Source organism: Ambystoma mexicanum, chromosome 4q (genome assembly GCF_040938575.1).
Source record: "Ambystoma mexicanum isolate Mex_15411 chromosome 4q, UKY_AmexF1_1, whole genome shotgun sequence".
NCBI lineage: Eukaryota > Metazoa > Chordata > Amphibia > Caudata > Ambystomatidae > Ambystoma > Ambystoma mexicanum.
In genome coordinates, this window is record NC_090928.1 from 1,268,126,951 (window position 1) to 1,268,150,976 (window position 24,026).

The 24,026-nt window shown below is 48.7% G+C and overlaps 1 protein-coding gene across 2 annotated transcripts in view; it reads right to left on the minus strand.

The window, feature by feature from the left end:
- Positions 1–24,026, minus strand: part of SRF (serum response factor) — a 532,155-nt gene that overhangs the window by 116,771 nt on the left and 391,358 nt on the right. For both annotated transcript variants that reach the window (XM_069608882.1, XM_069608883.1), the window contains one exon: positions 7,423–7,614. In XM_069608882.1, coding sequence (XP_069464983.1) covers positions 7,423–7,614 — 192 coding nt within the window. The remainder of the gene's footprint in view (positions 1–7,422; positions 7,615–24,026) is intronic.

The window sequence follows — 24,026 nt, forward strand, 5'->3', positions numbered from 1 at the left end:
GCTTACTAGGCTGGGGAAGCTCATTTGAACAAATGAGTTTTCAGGAGTTTCCTAAAAGTCAAATATTTATTTTCCAGCCGAAGGGTAAGAGGCAGCTTATTCCAGTGTTGTACTGCCTGCATTGGAAAAGCTTTACCCGAGCCGGTTGCTTAACTGAAATGGGGCACATTTAGCCTGCCCTGTTTGTCTGATCTCAAAGACCGCATCAGGATGTATCTTGAGAAATGTTTAAGATAGGTTGGAGCTGAGCCATACAAACACCTATGGACTATGGTCATGGATTTGAATAGGATACTGTCTTCTATCCTCAACCAATGCAGAGATTTCCTTCCTTCTGTTACAGGCTCTCCGCTCTTAATCCCTTTAATGATGCGTAATGCATTATTCGCCATAACCTGGCATCTCTCGATCTCCTTAGTCGCCCCTAGCAGCAACGCGTTGCCATAGTCCAGACGTGATAGGATACTCGCCCTGGCAATGGTAGCCATGTTTTCCTAATTTAAAACGGGCGGATGGCTCTCAATAGGCGTAGGTAATAGGCATTATTCTCATGAAGAAACTTAACATGTACCTAGGTCCCAACAGATGCTTCTACCATCATCCCTAGTGTTTGACCTGGGTCATTACTGGGTGCTGCCTAGTATCCCTAGATCCCTTCCCTGTTCGTCCGCTCGCAAAGCCCGTCCCCAGCCTTCCCGCCACCAGTGATTGGTTGCCTGCATCAGGCACCGGGAAGTATGCTTTCCACACTGGGGATTACGCCATTAACAGCCGGCGTCCTCATGTGAGCCTCCACAGAGCCCCCTGACCCTCTGAAAAATCTTGGGCCTTGCCTTTTGTCTGCCCCCAGGCGCCGTGTGCTGCCTTGTATCCCCAGATCCCTTCCCTGTTCGTCTGCTCCCAAAGCCCGCACACCATCCCTTCTGCCACCTGTGAATGGTCAGTTCCCTGGTCTTAGCTGCTCCCCCCAGGGCAGCCCTCTGCCCGTTGCAGCTCCTGCAGCTAAGGGCCCGAGGCAAAGGGCAGCTCCTGCACTGGTGGCTTCAAGATGTGTCTGCAAGTGTCCGTAGGGAAAGCCAAGGAAGCCAGCAGTCGTCAAACACCAACAAAAAGTACTTGCACAACAGCGCACAACGACTACGGACCAGAAAACACCCCAAGCCCAGCCAACGGAATTCCGGGTTGAGGCCGCCAACAGCACATCACTGCTCTCTTGCACTTTTCAGCTTACTCCCACTAATTCATCCTCCCTCCCTTTTTCAGAGCCGCCAGGGGACCACTCTGGTGGTGATAGTGCGTGGTACAAATATCCTTTAACATTAACATATTGTTCAGGCCTATCCAGTTGTGCTTCATCCATTTATCTATGTTATATACTGCTGCTATTTTGGCACTGAGATTATCACCCTCCAGCTCGAGCACTAACCGTGTGTTGTCGGCGTAGTTTGTGAATAACACACTGACGCTTTCCAAGAGTTGGCAAAGACATCTCATATTTAAATTAAATAATAGTGGCAACAAGCTGAGTCCAAAGTTGATGTGAGGAGCCTCAGAGATTTTTTCCTCCCAATTAACTTTTGCTTTGTCGTCCGCCAAGAATAATGTCAACCATGCCAATGCGGTTGGTGAGCATCCCGCCATTTTGTCCAATGCCTTTTGCAATATTTGGTGATCAACCAAATCAAAAGCGGCATTTAGATCTAGGAGCATCAGGATCCCCGCCTTACCCCCATCAAGAATTTCGAGCATATGTGTCTGCAAATCTAGCATAGCAGTCTCTGTGCTGTGTGCCACAAGGAAACCTGATAGCTGCTCATGAAGAATTCCCTTGGCTTCTATATGGTTTTGAAATTGATTAGTAGCCATCTTGTCCAGTATTTTTAGAATAAAGTTAGAGTTGGTAATGGTTCCAGCTGGCTTCTGTTCCTGTACGGCTCTGCAGATCCTGGTGTTCCTGGGTCTCAGTTATGGGGACAAGAGGGAGGACGACTGGGGACTCCTGCCATGCAATGGGAAGGTCAGCGGCAGCAATGGGCAAACTTCAATTCAGCGGCACTTCAGTGTTTCTGCACCTCGTGTCTGACAGCAAATTGCAACTAAGCGGTTCTCGGATACCACTTCAGACTTTCCTTCCATCATGGGTCCAGCACTCTGTTGAGGTGGCTCAGGCTTGGTCAGTCTTGCTTCGGGGAAGTCCTGAGGATCTTCCTGGCGCTCAGGTCCGACTTAAAAGCGATCCACTCGATTTGGTGTTCCTCTCCCTGGCACTTCGGTTCCAGCAGCAGAAGTACAGCCAGCTTCGAGAGGATGTCCAACCGAGTTCACTTTGGAGTTGAATGGTCCCACCACTTCAGGGGAGAAGTCGTCCTTGCAGAGCTTCTCTAGTCTAAACGAATTTGGAGCTTCAGCACAACAGCGGGGCTTCACCGGGCAAACCAACAGTCCAGGACTTGCAGCAGGCGTCCTCGTCAAGTTCTTTTTCGGATTCCTTCGTCCAGTCGTCGACTCTGCCTTCCAAGCCAAAAGTCTCAGCTTTTATGCAGGTTTCTCCCATTCATTCCAGCCTAGCTGTCAATCACAAGGAGGGGGGCTGTCCTTGCCGGACAGCCGACTGGCCAATCACCTTTGGATGCATTCCTGTAACCAAGGGGATTAAGCACAGGGAGTTTCGGGCACCTCCCTCATTTCCTGACCCTGCCAGACATACTGGAGCCAGAGGCGGGCTTCACTCATGAATCCCGCCAAAGAAAACGAACAAAGGGACCAAACTGGGGTTGGCGGGCAGAGTAATTCTCAAGAAGGACCTTTCTGACAAGAAATTGTGAAAAAAGACGACCAGGGCCATTTTGACAAAATGGGCACCGATGGGTGCCTTACTGCAGCTGCGAACACAGCCTGCGGTAAAAACACACAATGGTAGCAAAAAGTAAACCACTGCCACCAGCCATTAATTATAGAAAATGTTATGTGAGAAACTAGACAAAGGCGATACTAAGTAACCCCTCCAGCACCATATGGTAAAATAGTGAGGGCTGGGTCTAGAAAGTTACAAAACATAAGTAAAGTCAATTTCACTTCACTGCTCTTGGAAAGAGTAGTCACCAAGACCCCTATTCTGTTTTCTCTCCTCTGCTCTGCACTGTCACCCCCCCTCTCCATGTACTTCCCCCTTTTTCCATGCCCTTGCGCTCGCTTAAAAGTCACTGGGCCTAGTAAGATCGCCGTTTTCTTTTTTGTTCTCCTTGTTCCTCTCTTTTTGCCTGGTCGCGCTCTGAAACACTTGTGTATGAACACGATATAAATAAAATATAATTTAATTTCAAAAAGAGGTATTTAAACCTCTGGGAAATCTAAGACTTCCCTGTGCCACTGCACTGAAGGTGCTGTGTGTCACAATGCAAAGATGCCGCCTATGGAGTTTGTCAGACTCCAAAGTCAAATGAAACAAAGTCCATATCACAGAAAAATAGATGAGTGGGAAAAAGGTCACTCTCTCCAAGTTAGAATTTAAAAGTCCTAAAGTCCAGCAAAAAGAGCTGAGGGTCTCCAAGGCAGAAGGGAATTAGCACATTACAGAGAATTCTCCCCCAACAAGCTGTCTCTTTAGGGGTTCTGAGACCAACTCTATTTGTTGTGCGAGCTTCTCCCACTTGTGACAATTATAGCTGGACAATATCATAGTGTTGTTCACTATCCTCACTTGATAGGCAGCCGAGGGAGCTACTTTCCAGTCCAGGGTGTAGATCGTCTTGCTTTCCTTGTCAGGAGGGGCTTCGGCAGAGGCTAAAGGTGTTCCCTGCTCTCTTCCTTATGGTGGTGACTACCAGAGAGTCTAGCTTTAGTGGCCCCCCTAATGTACAAAAGGTCTGAAGGGGTTGGTCTAAAATAAAAATAAAAAAATAAAAATAAAATAATAAAAATCGAATGCGTGTTTTGACTGCCCTTGTCAGATTGAGGCTAAGTGGAGAAGGCTGGATACGCCTTTGGACAGATTGAAGCAGTGGGCTGAACTATGCTGCAGATCTTTTATCCCCAAGGATGTCCACTACAAAGTCTTTATCGACTTGAGCTTCTTGGGCATCTATCCAGTGTTCTGCAGCTTTTAAGAGCAAGTCATTGTACTGCAGCTGTTGTCCACCGGGGAATCAGCCACTGGTTGGTCGGTATGGTCTGAAGATTGGATGATGTACACATCCTCATCGTCATAGTATTTGTCATGATGCCTACTCCCGGGCTTCAGGACCAAGCCCATCAGCTCCGGAAGCAGGCATCCAGATATTCATTAAAACCCCAACAGCCCCAGCTGTGGGCTGTTTGGGTTCAGTCCTGGCGCCTTAGGCGCCAGGCTCATCATAGAAATCATTCCTGGCGCCATAGGCGCCAGGCTCAGACTTTACTTACCTGATGCAGACCATGCTGCAAATGAGTCCAAGCCAACGTGAGGCCTGGATGGGACTATTTTATTACAGGAACTATTTTTTACTCGGGCGTGGTTCTGGGGAACTTCTTACCTGGAACTACTTTGGAGGCTATTTAAACCATGCCCGAACAGCAACACACGCTTTGCGTCATTCTGCATCCAGCAGCGCAAAGCTCACCGTGCCTGCAGTCAGCATCCAGTCTTATGCCACGCCCGCCTCGAATCTGGAGCTCCTAAAACAAAGAGGAAAGAAAAGGACAAGGTTAGAAAACAAACTATTTTCAAATTCCTCACCCGATTCCGGATCCATCTCGCCTCCGGACCTAGAAAGAATATTTCAGTATGCATCGCATCTCCAGCTGCAGCGCCGCGGCATACTCACCAGTCCTCGCAGCATCTTTCAATTCGGCACTGCCTCCATCATTTCTTCGCCGAACTCCGGCACCTGGGGGACAAAAGAAAACAACAAGGTGAGCCGAGAAAACCAACAAATATAACTCTTATCACCATAGATTTACCTGATTTACCACCGGAGGCATTATTCTATAACTCTCCACATCTTTATGCGCCGCACCTGCAAAGAGAGAAAAACACCACGTTAAACACGTGCAACATTTACCGGACAGCGTCTGGTGGCGACTATTACCTGAGCGCCACCAGCTACCACGAGAGCATCTTTCTCACAAACTCAGCTGCAAGCCAATGAAGGAAGGGGGGGGGGGACAAGAGTGAACATCGGACATATTGAACTTGATACTTACTGGTCCTCGCCAGGAACCTCAGTCAATACTCTCCAGAACTCTCCCACGCCTTCAAACCAGTGAAGTAACTGGCATCAACGCGCCCCTGCAATCCATGCAGGATGGAGAGCTCATCTTTCAAGAGTATAAGGGGAGATTGCTGAGAGGGCACTTCGGAGGTGATTAGTAGGAGGACTGTGGGGGGTGCCATCACTTGAATCCACGGGTGGCTAAATCCATCTCTCCACTTGCAGGAGACTACTTCTACGGGTCAAGCAGACAAGATTAGGAGGGCCAGTCCAGTCAGTCATCTTTGCACTACTCATCACGTTGGTGGAGACCGCAGCCGTCCGGGTCCGACCAACGCCCCCGTGGGAGCCAGGAGAGCGTAACAGTATTTGTCTATGTCCCCTGTCCCCCACCCGTCTTCTGGGTCTCTAAATCAGCAAGGGTCCTGGGAGCCTTGAGTGTAGAAATAATATGCGTCTTGAGCCATGTCTTGATATGATGAGGTATTAGCTTGTGTTGCGTCCAGGCGGGCTCTCTTGGTGTCAGGCTGTTAGCTGTATCGCTTCGATGGGGGGGGGGGGGGCCTGGAGGCTGATAAGTTGTTCTGGGTGTTGCTCAAAGAAATTGACAAAACTAGATATTCTCCTCATGACCCTGTCGAACTGTTCTGGAGTCCACTGGGAGGAGCTTAGCAACACTGAGGTGGTAAGGTGTAGGCAGAGGCTCTGGTGCAGGGGGCTGTTTGTGATGCATTGCCCCGACAGGGTGTCTTTAAGGGTCGAGTAATCCCTAACCTTTGAACCTTGTGATTCTGTGACTTGCGGCGCTGAGGACTGATTTTTGACGTTCTTGCCTTGATCAGGGTCCCAGGGATGTGTTTCTTAAATCACCCATTTGGAATTTTTAGTAGGGGCCGTCGACGCGTCTTTCGATGCCCGTTCATCGCACCCCGAGGACTTCCCTGTTTTGGTACCCTGTGTCGGAAACATACTTTGGCATCTGTTTTGGGGGAGCCCGTCGCGTGGTGATCGCGACTACGATGGCCCAGAGGACAGGGACTTTCCCGAAAGCTCCCACAACACTGTGTGTGGCCTATCGGTTGACAAGGTCAACTGTCGCCCTGGGGGATGTGCTTAGTGTGGCATGTCAGAGGTGCTTGAGCCGTTGGGTGTCGTCTCAGTAACAGAACCACCGGAATACCTTTTGGAGTCGGGGGCTCACACGCAGAAATACATTGGGTCCCGATCACCCTGAGCGTCACTTCGGACACAGACGCTGGCATCGCATGAGTCTTCCTCGACGTCCATGGCAGCCTCGGCCTGCCTGGTGTGGTGGGCCCAGCATTTAGTTTTTCAGTCCTTTAAAGTCTTTGGCCTAAACAGTTTGTAGGACCTGCACTGTTTTTCGGTGTGGTCCCTAGGGAGGCAAAGGTTACACACTCGGTGTGAATCCTTCCAGGGAAACTTCCTGTTCCATCAAGGACCGAATTTAAAAGGAGTATTTTCCATTGTGTGGAAAGATGGCAGCCTGGCGGAATAAGAGGAAGTATAGGGGAATGTGCATTCTTTAAGTGAGATATAATAGGACCTCACCCCACTCCCCCTACTCTACAGGGCTGAGGCCCATTGGGGCCTAGGTCTGCCACAGACAAAGTTAGTCAAGACGGGAGTCATTGTTGTTGACGGATGGTCTTGTCCTCGAAAGCAGTTTCCGGAGATCTTGCGGTGTATGGTCGTTGAAAGAACAGAAAGAAAGCAACTTTGGCTCTGGTAAAGGCGTCAGCCAGAAGTAACTCTGCGATATGCACCATACTACGATGGAAAAAAACAATGAGGGGCCTCGATGCGTTAAGGACCATGGGTACAGTGGACGTCACACTAGGGATAGTATTACTGGCACGCCCAGTCGACGTCCCTTTGAGTTTCAAAAACAAAAAATGTAGTACTCTGCAGCTACCACTAGATATCAGCCTATGCATAGCATGTGATCCAAGCAGATACACAAGCCTCAGAAATATATATATTCCTGATCCATGAGGGACAGTAGTGCCTAATGATGCAGATAAACTGCTTCAAATTTTACCACCACAAAAACCCTATAAAATATATAGTGTTGGCGAGCATCACCTAAAGTGAAATAAAAATGTTTCTGAATATAATCAAAGTTACACTACTGTTAATGTGAGGCAGTACAGACGAATGGCAATTTATAATTGGCACAGTTCTAGATATATAGTCACAGAGCTTTGCTTACCCTGCTCCTGGACCTGCCCATGAGATACTTGCATGGCAGAAGGGACCTGGGAAAAAGCGTTGAGGACTGCCAAGCCACCATCTGTTAGACCTGACGTCTGAGCGTACATCACAGCGTGAGGGCTTGGATACATCATGTGGCCTCCAACAGTTGTTGGTACCGATGATGTCATTATTGTTGCAGGTATAGTCACTGAAAAGGCAATACAAAGTCAAGTATTAATCATGGAATTTTCCATCACAAAACAAATGTAACTCGCACACTAACTCAGACACAAAGCAACCCTTGCTGACAATCCCATGCACCCACCTGTCCCAGTCAACCGCTCAACCAAGGGTCCCCTTTCATTCAGCATAAGCACCTTTAAATAACAGACAGACCAAAGTTAACAGAGATAACACACTGCTGTAATTGCATGTCTCCTCTCTCCAACATATACATCTCCCGAAAACCTGATCTCCGGGACTTCACTTATAGATGGCACCCGACTTTCTTGTACATATTACAAAACCGAAAACCTAGCATTTACTTGCTCATGCTTACTGTGGCGCCTTCGGTGTTCCTTGGTTGACTGGTTTAACACCTCCCCTTCTGTTTTAAATTGCCATATTCTTCGGTTTTACTTTGGATACTATGCTATTATTCCATCTTGTGCTAAGTTGAACCTTTTTTCCTGGCGGTTATTAAACTACGAATCCAGTTTCTGATTTTCCATCATTTATGTTTGTATTTTGTATTTTTAAGGCACGAAACCTGGCAGAATAACTGCATTTGGGCACAGATGATATAAAAAACTAACAGTTCATGTGACTGACATTCCTAAAAAGATATTAGATATTGAAAGAGAAATATTGGTGTAGCCCATTAACTAAACAAGAAGGTTATCAACTTTTAACAATATCGCAGATTGGCTATGCTTCAAAGTTCCAAAGAAACAGTTGCAGAGACTAGGGTCAAAATTGCAAAACGCCAGTCCCCTCTGGAGGCACATTGAGAAGATGGGACCCGGAGATGCAGCTTCTCTGCGTATCAGAGTTCTGCTTGGTAGGTACCAGTTCTGCTTCTGAATTAGATATGGTGGTGCCAGACCATGAAGGCAATTAAATAAGAGACATAAAACCTTGAACTTGATTCTATTCTGCGCCGGGAGCCAATGAAGGTACCAGCTTAAAGAAGAAACTGGAGCAGATTTGCGTACCTTGAAGATTAACTTGACTGCTGCGTTCTGAGCCCCCCTTAATCTGATCATTTAATTCGCGGGGCAGCCTAATAGGCTATATTCCATTAGTCTAGGCAAGAGTTTACCAACGCTCCCACAAAAGAAAGTCATGGTCATATTGAGATAGGAGAAGGAGAGTAAGGCGCAGCAGGCAGAAGGAGTGAAAAATAGACAGTGCTTTGGCTCCAACCCGAGTTTCACTACCCAAATTTGCTTGCCAGATGCAACCTAGATTTGTTTTAATTGGGGGGTGGGGGATTTCAATTTAGATGCTTGAGCTCCACACAGGGAAAGCATTTTGAGGCATTGGCTAATAAGTGTTCCAGTAATGCTTCTTTGTTTTTCTTTGTTTTCTTTTTAGCATTTAGCTGTAGCCGGTTCTGTGACAGCCACAGGCCAACTTACTTGAGACACTGTCCCACTCTCAAGGCCGTTTCATCGAAATTCTCGATTTTCACAAAGATTTGCATATCGTCCTCAAACAAGTGGAAGTTCAGTTTGAATTTCCTGAAGATCTACATTAAAGGTTTGCCCAGAGGGAACCCCCCCAGCTCAATGGGAGTGTATCTGATAAATCTTCCATAATTTACTTATTGGTAGTGCTTGGTCAGAAAAGATTTGAACCATAAGAGGGCCTTCTCTCTGAGACCCTGCCTACTTTTTTCAGATGTGTTAAAATATTGTGGTCAACAGTATAAAATGCTGCAGACAGGTCCAACATAATCACAAGGACAAGTTCACTGTCATCAGCCCATGCTAAAATGCAATCCCAAACCGAGGTCAAAGCCGTTTTCCATTCCATGTCCTGGGCAGAAACCGGATTGATGGGTATCCGAGAAAACATATTTCTTTACATGCTCTCCCAATTGGGACGTCACTATCTTTGCCAAGATCTTGACCGGCCAAGTTAAGCCAGCAACAGGACGATCGTTTTGAAAATCGTTTGGGTACAGGTTAGACACAGTAGAGAGGTTAAACTCTGAGGGAACTACTCCTTGGGACAATACATGGTTAATAAAAATGGACATGAAATGAGAGAGTTGTCGCATGGGCCGGAGCTGGACAGGCAGGGTGAATGAAAAATTAATTATTCATGGGTTTCAATCTCTATAAGAGATCAAAGATGGTGTCCTGAGGGACAAGATTGAAATCGAAAAGATTGAAGGACAAGGTTCTGGAGCTAGGGCCTTAAAATACAACATAAAAATAGAATAAGTTGTAACCTGGTTCAGGTTCTGATCGATTGTTTCCTTTACCTTGTTAAATGTATTAATAAAAAAGATATTAAAAGCATAAGCTTGGGATATTGAGGGCATACAAGCCCATGATGTGCAGCTGGGGAGAAACAGATTAGCCATCACGGAAAACAGCTCTCGAGGTTTATTGTGGGAGGTCCTAATTTTGTTCTGAAGAAACCTAGCCTTAGCTTCGAATATCACAACTTTGTAATCTTTCAAAGCCATTTTTACACTTAATGGCATTTTTCTGTTTCCTCCAAAAGGATTCCATCGGCTGATAATCTTTCTTCAGAGGTACTAGGGTCGGCAAACAAAGGAATGGATAGCTTTTTTAGGTGTTCTTTGCAAGAGGGGCATATTCATTACAAATGGAATCGAATGCACCAATACCTTGCCTGAAGAATTCTAAACAATTCAAGGAAGGATAGATTGTTGCCAAGGACTCTACTACTGGTGTACCAGGAAGAGCTTCCAGATCTTTAAACCTACGGTAGGTAAGTGGTGCGCTTGACAGGGTGGTCCTAGGACATATTTCAGCCGCATTTATGGAGAACAGACTAGCCAAGGGATCTGACTAAGAATCTGCCTCTAAACTGAAGAAAGTATACCCCTCACCCCACCATGGGCCAAATTAGGATCAAGGCAATGGCCAAGTCGATGTATAGAAGATTTAGTTAGTGGTCTCAAATTGTGGCTGTGCAAAAGTTCACAAAGATCCGAACAATCCGATAATGAAGTGTTGTTAAAATCCCCCATAAGTATCTGCTGATATTTATAAATGTAGGCACGTGTTATTTCCTCATTCTGGTTTGACAAAGTAAACTCTCGTTCATTAAAGGCATTCTTCACAATGCTGGTAGAACATGCATTACTCACCATAATAGCATTTCTGATGATTGTATCTGGTTAGATTCACATGCTGTGCATATAGTCCGACATCCAGTGGTAACCGCGGAGTATTGCATCTTTTCTTTCGATGATCCAAAGGGGACGTTAACATGTGCGTGCCTGTAACACTATCCCTAACGTGACTTGTAGTGTACCCAAAATCCCTCACGCGTCGAGGTCCCTCCGATTGTATTTGTTCTGCCATGAGAGAGCCTAATGACTATCGTGAGTGAGTACATAAAGAGAGAAAGTAGTAAGACGTCCATGTTCCTTCCACCCGAGCGGGGAGGAAGGGTGAGAGCATATGAATCGAAGCAGATACAATCATCAGAAATGCTATTACGTTGAGTAATTTATGTCTTCTGATGCTTGTTAATCTGCTTACAATCACATGCTGTGCATAGACTTGTGAGCAGTACCCAGAGTTGGAGGTGGGTTGTGAGCAGGAACAGTAGTGAAAAGATGTCTTAGTACTGCTTGTCCCACCTGAGAATCAGACCTAGAATGAGTGTCTAGGCATGTACAGAACTCCAGGTTGCCGCTTTGCAAATGGACTCTAGGGGAGCATTTGCAATGAATGCTATGGAAGCCCCAGTGCCTTGAGTAGAATGTGCTCTAGGCTTGAAGGCCAGTTCTCTCTTAGCAATAGAGAAACAGAGTGTGATGCAATTGACAATCTACCTTGAGATAGCCGATTTAGAGACAGTATCCCCTTCTCTACCAGCTGCCCCTGAAACAAAAAACTGATTTGTCTTTTTTACTGGTCTAGTTCTTTCCAAGTAAAACATGACTGCCCTGAGCACATCTAATGTGTGTAGGCTTATTCCGGCCACGTTAGTGGGGTTCTGGAAGAAAATATGTAGCCCTATTGATTGGTTCACATGGAACTTGAAAATAAATGTAGGCGCAAATCAAGGGTGAGTGCGCAGAACCACCTTATCTCTATGGACTGTAACGAAAGGGTCTAGAACTGAAAGGGCCTGTAGTTCGCCAACTCTTCTTATAGAAGCGATAGCCACCAGGAAGGCTATCTTATATGCAAGATCCTTAAGACTTGCCTTATGCATAGGCTCAAAGGGAGACCCCATAAATCTAGTCAATACCACATTTAGGTCCCATCCGGGAGCTGGGTTAGAAATGGGGGGATGCATTATTTTAACCCCTTTCATGAAAGCCTTAACTGGTACTTTCCACCACAACACCTTCTGTTGTGATGTGGTGTAGGCTGAGAGAGCAGCTCGATCAACTTTCCGGGAATTAAAAACCAGACCCGAGTCAAGTATGTGAGTCTGGTACAATAAAATGTGTGTAGGAGAGCAGTCAATGGGATTGATGCCCTTGGAGTTGCACCAGATAAAGCGCCACCATTTACTGGATTAACAATATCGGGTGTTAGGTTTCAGGTTTCCTCGCCTCCCTAAGTATGTCCATGCATCTCTGAGGGAGTTGTAGGTGCCCGAACTCTATGACCTCAGGAGCCAGGCCGCTGAGTTCAGGGTTTGCAGGCATGGGTGAAGTGTTTCTCCCTTGTCCTGAAATAACATTGTACGAACAAGGCAGTTTCATTGGAGGAGAAAGGGACATCATCAGTTGAGGGCACCATGGTTGGCGGGCCCACACATTGGGCCACCAATACCATGGTGACTGGTTCCGAATGCATCTTGTGCATAATCTTGTTGAGTAGGGGAGTCGGAGGGTGAGGGGGAGAGGGGAGTTGGGGGCTGCGTAACTTAATTTCCCTGACCATGTAATCCAGAGACCTTGCCCCTTGGATCAGTTCTGGGGGTACCTGGAGGCGTATTCTTGGCATTGAGCAATCACCAGAGTTGCGAACAAATCGGTCTCTGTGGAGTCCCATAGCGCAAAAAAATTGGAGAAGATGTTTTCGTGTAGTCGCCATTCATACTCTACAAGCAGTGGGAAGTGGGCAGTCTCTGCTGAGCACGTCCACCAGAAGATTGAGTTCCCCTGGAATGTGTTGGGACAATAGGAACATCCTGTGTTTGAGAGCCCATTTCCAAATGTTCTGGGACAGCTTGGATAGCCCTGGAGAGTGTGCGACCCCTTGCTTGTTCAGGTAGTACATGGCCGTGGTGCTGTCTGTTAGGATCAGGACTGTCTTCCCCTGTAACTGTGTCTGAAAGGCTTTCGGTGCTTTGAATACAGCTAATAGCTTGAACAGGTTTATGTGGTTGGATGCTACTTCTGGGGACCACACACACTGCGCTGTCTGCTGAAGCAGGTGAGTCCCCCACCACGTGAGAGATGAGTCTGTTGTGAGAGTGGCTTCAACTGCGGGGTGGTGAAGGCTTTCCCCTTCAAGAGGTTTTCCCTCCACCACCACTGCAGAGAGAACGAGGGCTGGCGAGACAACTACCAGATCTTCCCATTGGCCAAAGGCCTGACATCACTGGCTGTTGAGCCACTCTTGCATGGGACGCAAGCTCAGACGTGCGTGAGGAACTAAGTAAATGTAGGACACCAACATTCCTAACAGTCGCATGGCATTGCGTACCGACTAGCTACATAATGAGGGATCTGAAACGGCATGTTCTGAACCCTCTCGCTGGAGGGGAAGACGAGGCCATCTTCTGTCCGGATTAGAGCCCCTAGAAACTGCTGGACTTGACAGTGGTCTACGCATGGTTTTCTTCTCATTGATGGAGAATCCCGGGCTGAATAAGAGGTCTATCGTTTTTTGCGTGTTCAACAGGCATGTTCCGTAGGACTCCCCTGTTATGAGCCAGTCATTGAGGTAAGGTTAAATCGGGACGGATTCTCTGCGCAGGTGCGCTGCTGCCACTACCTTCGTAAACACACTTGGTGCCGAGGCAATGCCGAAGGGGAGTACGTTGAACTGATAGTGCTTGGCCTCCATCAGTAACCTTAGGTATTTTCTGTGCGCTGGCAACATTGAAATATGAAAGTATGCATCTTCCATATCCAATGTTGCCATGTAATCCCCCTGTTTCAACAGCTGGAGTACTTCCTGTAAAGTGATCATATGAAATTTGAGGTTTGACAAGTTTGGTCGCTGGGTGCAAGTCTAGCACAGGGCGCATGGTGAGATCCTTTTTGGGTACAAGGAAGTACAACACTGAATACATAACCTTGTTTACCTGTAGAACAGGGACAACTTCTATGGCGCCCTTCTCCTGCAGGATCTCGACCTCTTGCAGTAGGATGCGTAGGTGTTCCGGCGTCAGGCGTCTTGATTTTGGCGGTCTGAATTGAGGTGGTTGGCAAAATTCTATGCGGTACCTGTGGGCGACGATCTGGAGTACCCACAGGTCTGTAGTTATCCCCTCCCATGCATGAAGGAATGAAGTTAAACGCCCCCCCGGCCAGGGTGGCATGGGAGGGGAGGGGACCCGGATCGGAGGGTCATTTCTGACCTGAGGCTGGGGAGCCTCTGGGGGTGGAACTCCGGCCTCTAGCCTTTCCACGGCGCTGTCCTCTACGTGGATACGTGGTGGTGGTTTTAGATCCTGGTCCTGAATTCCAGTTGTTTCCTGAACCATACTAGTTTTGAGGGGAGCGAGATTGACCACGAAAGGAACGGCGAGAGCCGCCTCCTCTCGGTTGTGAAGGCTTTTGGGTAATCTGTTGCAGGGACTTAAGTCTCATGTTCCTTTTTGGCTCTCTCAAGTACTTCGTCCACAACCTTGCCGAACAAGTTGGTTTCCTCAATGGGCTTGTTTATTAAGGCTGCCTGGGTTTCAGGCTTAAACCCGGAGTTCCTCAGCCAGGAGTGCCATTTAAGTAAGGTACCCTGTGCCAAGGTTCTTCCCTCTGTCTCAGCAGAGTCGAAAGTGTTAAGAACATCCCGATTCACTTGCTTGCCTTCCGATACCATTGCAAGCAACTTAGCCAGCATTGGTTCAGAGACTTCTTGAAGGCCTTTTTGCATCAGTTTCCACTGTACGTCTGCGTAGCTAGCCAACAGAGTGGTGTTATTGGCCATACGGGTGGAGAATGCAGCAGCAGTCGTGACCCTCTTCCCCAGGGCATAGAACCTCTTGGATTCCTTATCAGGCAGTGCCTCACCTGTAGACAGGGGTACACAAGCCCTTTTTCTGGTCGTGGTAACTACCAGAGAATCCTGAGTGGAATGGCCCTTAATGTAAACGTGGTCGGTAGGAGAAGGACGAAACAACTTCTCTACCCTGAGGGTAACCACTCTGGTCTGAGCTGAGCTGGTGTCAACAATGAAGGTGCCAGACGTCTCTTGGAGTTCAACAACGGAATGGCCTGACTGGCAGGAGGCTTTTCCTTTAGTATGTCTTCTACAAAATCTGAGTCCGGTACAGCCTCCTGTGTGCCGATCTGAAAATGTTCAGCAGCCCTCTTTAAGATGGCATTAAACACCATCTGATCATCCAAAGGTGAGGCTTGGCGGACTAGAATGATAGGACAGGGAATCCATACACAGAATGTCAGGTTCCGGGGTAGGAGTAGGGGACGCCCAAGGTTGATTATCAACCGGGTGGCTATCTTCCCAACCTTCCATTTGATCCACAGGATCATCAGTAGGGTCTGCGAAGGGAGCATCATGCTGTCCATAGGGGTCCATGGTGGGTCCTGTTGACTAAGGATGCAAGATTAATTTCTACTGAAGGACCCCAAAATCCATAGTTTGTCAACATTAACATTTTCTCCAAGGATCGGCCACCAGGGGGTGCAGAGATGCACTAATATATCCGTGTCGCTCCCCTTTTGGTGTGGGGAACCCCCCCCCCTCTAGAATGTGCCTCTGACCTCCCGGGTGAGGCCATGCTCCAAGCTTCCAGAGCGTGAAACAATAGACACAGAGGGCCCCGCCTTCACCCTGTAACAGGGTAGAAAGCCGGCAACGGCACCGACATCACTGCCGAACCATGCTGCAGCATCATACATCTGCTATCCGAGGTCGCTGCCCCAGGGCGAGCCCTCTCCCACAGCCATCTTGGTGAGCGACGGGGTGCCTGAACCCCCAAAGGAGCGGGCCGAATGGCAAGAGCCTCCACACTGAGGGACCCGGGGTGGCGTGGACTGCCCCCTCGTCCTGAGCCACGCTCCGCTCTCTGTCCTGGCAGACAGCCCTCCAATTCCAGCGCGCCTCAGCTTGCCATACCCCGCCCCGCCTCCTTGCTGAGTCTGCCGGCCCAACTAGAGCCCTAATAGACTCAAAAGGCAAAAGGCCAACAGGGCGCGCAGTCTCCCGGACTGAAATTAACCTTAGCTGAGAACCCCCAGCCCCCACTGGAAATAGCGCACAGAGTTGGTATGCATGCCCACTGCCTGCTGGGTCCTGTGCTGGGGACAGGGACAGGCTGCATCTATCAGAAGAGAGGGCCCCCAACCCCTCTGTATCAGTGGGTCACCCAAACCAAGATGCTGGGGCAGGATCCTGAGCCACCACTCGATCCTTGGGCTAAGAAAAACAGTGAGGACCCCTCTGAGGGACGACCCGACGTGCACCCAGCATATGTGCCGACCCCACGGAGCTCTGGGAGAACCTTGCACTGCCTCCAGAGTAAACACCCAGAGACTCAGCTGGAGTCTAGGTGCAAGACTCTGCACCCTTTAAAGGCTTGACACCATCAAGACACCCTCCCACTGAGCGCCCCCGGGGGGGATCCAGCCATGGGTAGGGCGCACCAGGCGCCTAGAAAGACGGGATACGCTGGGGCAATCCTACAGAGGCCCCCTCGCCCACATCCATGAACTGGTACACTGCACTCCAAAAATACAAATGTGCCTCGCCTTCCAGTCCAGCAATAGAGGGGTTAATAAAATCCGACCCGACCATGGCGGAGGATATGCTTTCACTGTGCAGAGACATGGCGGCAATACAGGAGGAACTCAAGGGATTCAGGTCCGATATCAGTCGTAGACTGGATAGCCTCGAAAATACAGTGGACGACATGGATGATAGACTTCAGGGGATAGAGGCCAACCAGTCTTCAGTGATGTCCTAGAGACCAAAGTAGATATGAGGATCTCAGAACTGGAGAGAAGAGAAGAAGAATGTACCCTAAAAATGGATGATCGAGAATTGAGAGTGTTGCAATAACCTCAGTTTCTATGGATTGCCAGAAAAAGAGTGAGTCCCAGAGAGATATTGTAGCAGTGATCAACGAAGTTATCACACACCTTTTTGAGGAAGATATGACCACTGAACCAACCATTGACAGGGCACAGAGCCCGAGGTGGAGGTAAGGGACAGCGCTACATCTTGGCAAGGTTCCATTAAAATGCAGAGAAATTGAAGATCCTGGACAAAGCTAGGTGAGTGGTCACGCTGCAGTTGGGGTCTTCCCGCATCAGCATCGACCAGGACCTCTCTTCATTCAACTTGTTGAGGTAAAGACTCTGCGGCCCACTGACTAAAATGGTTGATTGCCAAAGGCGCCAGATACCGATGGGGGTTCCCCTGTTCTCTAAATTTCGAATACGAAGGGTACAGTACAATCTAGTGACTGAGGACATCAACAGGGTCCCCGAGAGCTGATGGGAAAGGCGCCTGTGGATGCAGCGGCAAAGGTGAATATTGAAAGATCCTCCGACAGAAGCTGCATTAGGGGTTCGGTAAATATAAGAAGCTTAACCCACCCTCCCCCCCACTCAAACATAAGGAATGGTCCAGAGTACCACACTTAACCGAGGAGTGTACCTGGCCCAAGTAACCGGCATCACCAAGGACGGGCAAGACCCTCTGAACTTGCTCATCGCCTTTGGAGCTGGGCCCGGCAAGGATGATTACTGGGGTTGATCTTCCCACTGTTGAAGCTGGGCAGAGGCCCTTTAAAAAAGTGATAAGGGGCGAGGAGGGGGGTGCAGGTTTCTCATAAGGGAGGGGATAATTGTTTGATTGGGGGGCTCCAGGGATGTGACTTGATGTGGATCAAGGCCCACAGAAGAAGGGTAGGTTGGTGGTCTGGCCTGATGGTGAAAGATGCACCGCCAAAGATCCAGGCGCGTTCAGGGAGGTGGAGGTGGGCACATTGTAAATAAGTTCTTGACAGTTTTGTCTATTCCAAAGGGGAAGTTTTCCAAAAATGTTTCAGTAATTATAGGCTACACAGGGCCTCCACACACATGTTATTGTTATACACGGATCCCCTGGCAGGACCACAAAGAGCAAGGGCAGTACTACTGCTAGCAAAAGAGGGCACAGATGGCAGACTTAAACGTGGCCTTAGTCCTACACCGTCAACGTTGGGGGTCTCAATTCCCTGCTTAAGATCCTTGTTGCTGCGCAAATTCAATCAGCTGAAAGCTGACCTACTGTTTGTACAAGAGATTAATTGGCAGAGAGGCAGGGAACCATCCATTAAGTCGAAATTGGTGGCATTAATTCCCCACGCCTCTAGAACATCCAAGAAAAAGGGAGTGGCCATTGTTATAGCCAACAAGCTGGGTTTTGTTAGAAGCTACCCTGAAAGGCCCAGAAGGGTGCTTACTACTAGTCAAAGGGTAGATAAAAGGTATCCCTGCCTTCAGTTAATTGCTCCAATGAGGGACAGGTACAGCACCGGGACATGATATATTTTATTTATATTGCGCTCATACACATGTGTTTCAGAGCGTGACAAGGCAAGGGAGGGGGACAGGGGAGAACGAAACGATTTTACTATGCTTAGTGACTTTGAGAATGTGCAAGTGCATGGGAGATGGGGAGTGGAAAGTGCATGGAGGAGAGGGAGAAAGTGGAAATTGCAGAGCAAAGGAGAAACAGGATAAATAATAAAAATAAATAAATAATAAAATCAGCACAAAGTGGTAGTGCAGGCAAGTGCTAGGTTTGCGGCAGCAGATCAGGTGGGTCTAATAAGTGCAGGAGGGGGAAAAAAGGGGGGGGCTGTATCGGTACAGCTACAAACCCCAGTGTAAGGGGTGGGCCGGAGGCAGGGTGAGCAGGAACCTGGAACCAGAGACAGAGGGTGTCCCAATTGTGATGCTGGAAATGCATTGGAGGGAGAGGGCCTCCCTGTCCTTGTCCTGTAGTCCTTTTTCATTTCTGTTCTGTATTGTTTTCTGCCTAAGAATCCATGTGGGACTTCTGGCAGTGCAGCTCTCTTCCTGTTTTTGGTTTGGTGTACAGACCCATGGGATACCCTTATGGCACCCATAGGTGCGGGTGCAACCCTGTGCCCCTAGTGTATGTTTCTGGGCACCTGTGCGTGGCCCACAGAGCAGGGTATGGGTTGGTGGCATCTCCATGCTGAATTTGACAGGTGCTCCGAGTATCCTCCATTTTGGGATACCCAGGCCCTGCCATTGGAATCAGTTGATTCCTGAAAGGAAACAAGATGGCCCCTGTGGCCTCTTGCATTCTATTGCCTGTTACCTTGTTTTCCCAAAGTCCTGGGAAGCCCTGACTCTGTCCCTTCCCCCTAACTGGCTGTTGGGTGGAAGTTCCATATATGGTGGTGTTGTGAAGTCCAGGCCAGACTGGCTGGAGCCTTCCCAGTGACTGTTGTGGGTACACCCTGTGGGTGGGACCTGGGTGAATGGAGTGTGACCAATATGCACTTCTTGTTGTGGGTGTCTGGTTTCTGGTATGAGAGACAAAGACTGAGACAGCCCTGTCCTAAACTGGTATGAATGCAGTGTGTAGTGTTGAATGGCTGGGTACTTGTCCCAATACACATTCCTTGTTGTGAGTGTCTGAGAAGGAGGAGTATGGCCTGAACGCACTGTATGCCTGATTGGCTGACTGACTGCATGAATGCCCTTCTGTATGATTGGCTGCTGAGTGTGACCCAGCAGTGTGGATGAGAGGCAGAATAGTATATCTCGGGACCTCTCACCACTGGAAATTGTTCAGAAGTTGTGTCTACACTTGAAGAGTAACTGGAACTGCTGATCCTTGATGCCCAGCTTGAAGAAGAAAAACTGCTGCTGCATTTGCTTCGACCCGATCCGAAAGCGGCTGAGTTAGTCGAGGACTGACCGGAGAGAGGACCTGGCTAGGTGCCCTCTTCCCGTGCTCCGAGGGACCATCAAGCACCGCTAACCTTCGCCGAAGCTCCCTGGATGTCAGACCCTCGAAAGGCTGTCGACCGGAGACGGGGACCGTCGAGGAGAACGAAGGTAAACACCCGGACATAGACGCCGTCGAAGTCTATTGCCGTCGACCAGGGTTCGGAGTATCGGCGTAACCGCTGGAGGACCGTCGAAGCCGTGTTACCCAGAAGAGGAGACCGATCGATGCTGTGCTGCCGAAGACCGGAGCCGTCCGCTCCTTTGCCTAAGACTGTTGAATCGAAGGACTCCCTTGTCCGCACCGTCGACCGCTTTATCCCGCCGGCGAAAGTCGAGGACGCTGACGCGCCGAGGAGAATCCGCTGGTGGGTTTACTGCCACACAAAGACATCAACGCCCTTGTTGGGCCACAGTACTTCAGCAACTCTTTGCGGTCCTGAACTATCCAACGCCAAGGTGCCCCGCACACCTCATCCTCGGAGGACGTCGCTGACGAGCACCGCCTGGATCGACGCCGTGGTCTCGGCACCCTCGAACCTTTCATCGACGCCAAGTTCACCTTCTTTGACGCCCCTCGACGATCCGTGGCTCCTGCTTTAAAGGGAGTCACTCAAGAAGGATCTATTGACACCTCTTCGAAGAACTCTGCTACACCAGGTACATGGGGGGTGGGGAGGGAACATTATAGAAGGAAATAAGACTCCTAGAACAATATATGGACTGGGATTGTGTAATATTTTTATTTTACAGGTTGCCCAGGTTGGGGGGGGGGGGGTGATCTCTACACAGAACTGTGTCCAAGGGTAGGGGGCCAGTATTCAGCCAATTGTTCTAACCAACTGCTTTCCTCTTATGTCTATTGTTGGTTCCCTTTATTAATACCACTTAGAACTGCATATATTTGCCAATGTAGATTTTCTGAGCACAAAGTGAGTTATTGTGATAGCGTACATAACCTTGAATATTAATTATATAAACACTGTTTTAGGTAATACAGGGTGTGGACATTCGTTTGTGGGGGCTTGGGGACTACACTGTACTTAAGAACCAGCCTGCATCACCTCCTGAGAAGCTAGGCCTTGATTGCTCGACCACGTACCAATAATGGAGAATCTTGGCTGGGGTCCTCTGTGCCTCCCCTCTACCATATAGAGAGCAGGAGTAGACACCCCCCTCCAGTCTTCACACCGATGCAAGGTGCCAAGAGAGCAGATCAGCAGGGGAGATGGAAGGGGGGGGGAGAGAAGGCAGAAGCAAAGGAAGGTCTTGATGTGCTTCCGGAACCTGATAGTTTTAGAGTCTCAGGGAGGCTGTTCCAGAGGGAGGCCCCATCCGAAGACAGATCTACCCCCAGCTTGTTTCTTTGAAAAACTAGTGACCCTGAGGGAGTTAGAGGAGGAGGAGGAGCGAAGAGCTCGAGAGGGGAGGTATTTATGGAGGGATAGCTGGAGATATTTTGGACCCAGGCCCCAGAAAACCTTGTGGACAATGCAGAGGGTTTTAAATTTAATCCTTGCATCCACTCGGAGCCAATGGAGAGATTTAAGAGCTGGAGAGCTACGATCCCAGGACAATTCTTGCAATCCTGTTCTGGATTAGTTGCAGAGGGCGCAGAGAAGAGGCAGGTAGATTTAGAAAGAGGCTGTTACAATAATCCAACCTAGAGAGAACCAGAGCTTGGGAGACAGTGAGCTTCTGGGGGAAAGAGGAAAGGTAGAGTACGTCTGAGGAGGTGCAGTAGTAAGTGACTTTTTAGAGAACTCAGAGATGTGGGCAGAGAAGGAAAGTGTAGATTCAAAGATAACCCCAAGGTTCTTACCCTCGCAGGTGGGGGTAGGAGGAGGGCCAAGGGAGGCCAGCCAGAAAGTGAGGGGAAAGGATGGAGAAGGTGTCCCGATGAGGAGGATTTCAGTCTTGCTGGCGTTCAGATAGAGATCGTTGGCGGAACACCAATCTTGAATGGCAGTAAGGCATTAAGAGATGAGAGAAGGAGAGGAGGTGGCCGAGGGTAGCCTGAAGATAAGTTGAGTATCGTCAGCGTAGCACTGGAAATTTGAACAGAAAATGGCAATGCAGTGGGCGAGAGTTGCCAAGTATAGGTTGAAAAGCCAGGATGAGAGGTTAAATCCCTGGGGAACACCACACGTAGAGAGGGAGATAGATGATCGGAAGGACCCAAGTTTGACCAGGGAGGGTCGGTCAGAGAGGAAAGAGGTCAGCCAGGCCAGAGCCTGATCAGTGATACAGAGGTTATCAAGGAGACGGTTGAGCAGGATGGTATGGTTGACTGTGTCAAAGGCAGATGAGAGATCGAGTAGGATGAGGACAGAGGGAATGTTAGCGTCAAGGTTGGAGAGCAGATCTTCACAGATGTTCAGGAAGGCTGTTTACATGCTTCTGGCAGCTCTGAAGCCAGATTGGCGGTCATGGAGACAGCCAACACTGTCAGAATTAAGGTTAAGCTGAAAGATGGTCAGTTTTTCCAAGAGTTTGCCCAGAAAGGGAGTAATGGAAATTGGGCAATAGTTCGCCAGACAGGTAGGATCCGCTTTGGGTTTCTTGAGAAGAGGATGCACAAGGGAGTGCTTCAGAGGGGAGGGGAAGGATACAGAGGCAAAAGAGTGATTGCAAAAGTCAGCAAGGGCTAGAGCAAGGGTGTCAATGTGGTCCTTGATGGTTTTAGAGGAACAGGGATGAACCCGTTGTGACAAGGTTTTCATAGATCGGAATTGTCTAGCAACCTCATCGGGGGAAAAATGAGGACAGGACGAGAAGGAGGTTTGCTGAATGAAGGTCAGCAGGCATAGACGCAGAGAAAAGCGGGGAAGGGAAGGCAAAGTAAGGGCGGACAGGATGTCCTGGGTTTTTGAGATAAAGTGAGGGGCAAGGGCATCGCAGAGAGCCGCAGGCAACAGGAGGGGTAGAGAGGTTGGCCAGCTCCTTGCAGATTTTTTTTTAAATGTTTTTATTTATAACTCAACACAGGAGGATATACATTCACAGTACTTATAGCAGCTCAAGACATATAAGGCACAAAACCCTCCTCCGCCTCCCCTTTAAGTCCCTCGGTGAGCACTGTACCCCGGTCTGGTCGGCCTGGTCCAATAGTGGCGACGGATTGTCCATAGAAGAACTAGTTACTCTTACCTTGTAACGTTCTTTCGATGGGATGTTCCTCCGACGTATTCCTTATCTTAGATAGAAATCCTTCAGCTTTGCTGGCCTCGGAAAATTTTTTCGCCAGAGGGCGCTGCGCGTCGATGATCGCCGAGTCGATGACCCTCGACGGCCTCCGTGCCGACGTCGACGTCATCCTGCCTATAAAGGCCGCGCGCAGCGTCCGTTGCTCAGTTCCGTTTTGTAGTCCCCAGTAATGTTTTTGGATTAGACTAATCACCTTGAAGGAGCATAGGCTGCAAACCCACAGGAAGTCATACTGCGGGGATGGATGGGAGGGTCGATAAGGAATACGTCGGAGGAACATCCCATCGAAAGAACGTTACAAGGTAAGAGTAACTAGTTCTTCGAAGGGATTGTGTCCTCCGACGTATTCCTTATCTTAGATAGACTCCCATAGCAGTGGTATTGTGACTGGAGGCGGGAGTAATAAAAGTTATGTTACCCTTCCAGAATGGACAGAGTGTAACACAGCCTTGCCGAATCTAGTTTCTTGACTAGAGGAGGAATCCAGGCTATAGAATTTGGTAAATGTATGTGCGGACGACCATGTGGCAGCCGCACATATATCTCGAATTGGCACCCCTCTTTGAAGGGCTGAGGATGTTGCGATACCCCTGGTAGAATGAGCCCTTAGATTTTGAGGAGGCTCCTTTCCTGCCAATTTGTAGCACTCCAGAATGGCTAAAATAATCCATCTGGAGATGGTTTGTTTTGTTATTGGAAGGCCCAACTTATGTCCTGCATAACCTACAAAGAGTTGGTCTGCTTGTCTGATCTTAGCCAATCTGCTGATATAGAAGCTCAAGGCTCGCTTAGGGTCCAGCCTGTGCAGTCTCTCTTCCTCCTTCCCCGGATGAGGAGGAGGGTAGAAAGAAGGTAATATAATCTTCTGAGTGATGTGAAACTCCGAGACTACCTTCGGGAGGAAGTTAGGCTTCACCTGAAGAACAACTTTGTCCTTGTAAAAGATTGTATGTGGAGGTTTACACGATAAGGCTTGCAACTCGCTAACCCTTCTAGCAGATGTCAATGCTATTAGCAAAACAGTTTTGAGGGTGAGAAGCTTCAATGAACAAGAGTGTAGTGGTTCAAAAGGGGCACCCTTTAGG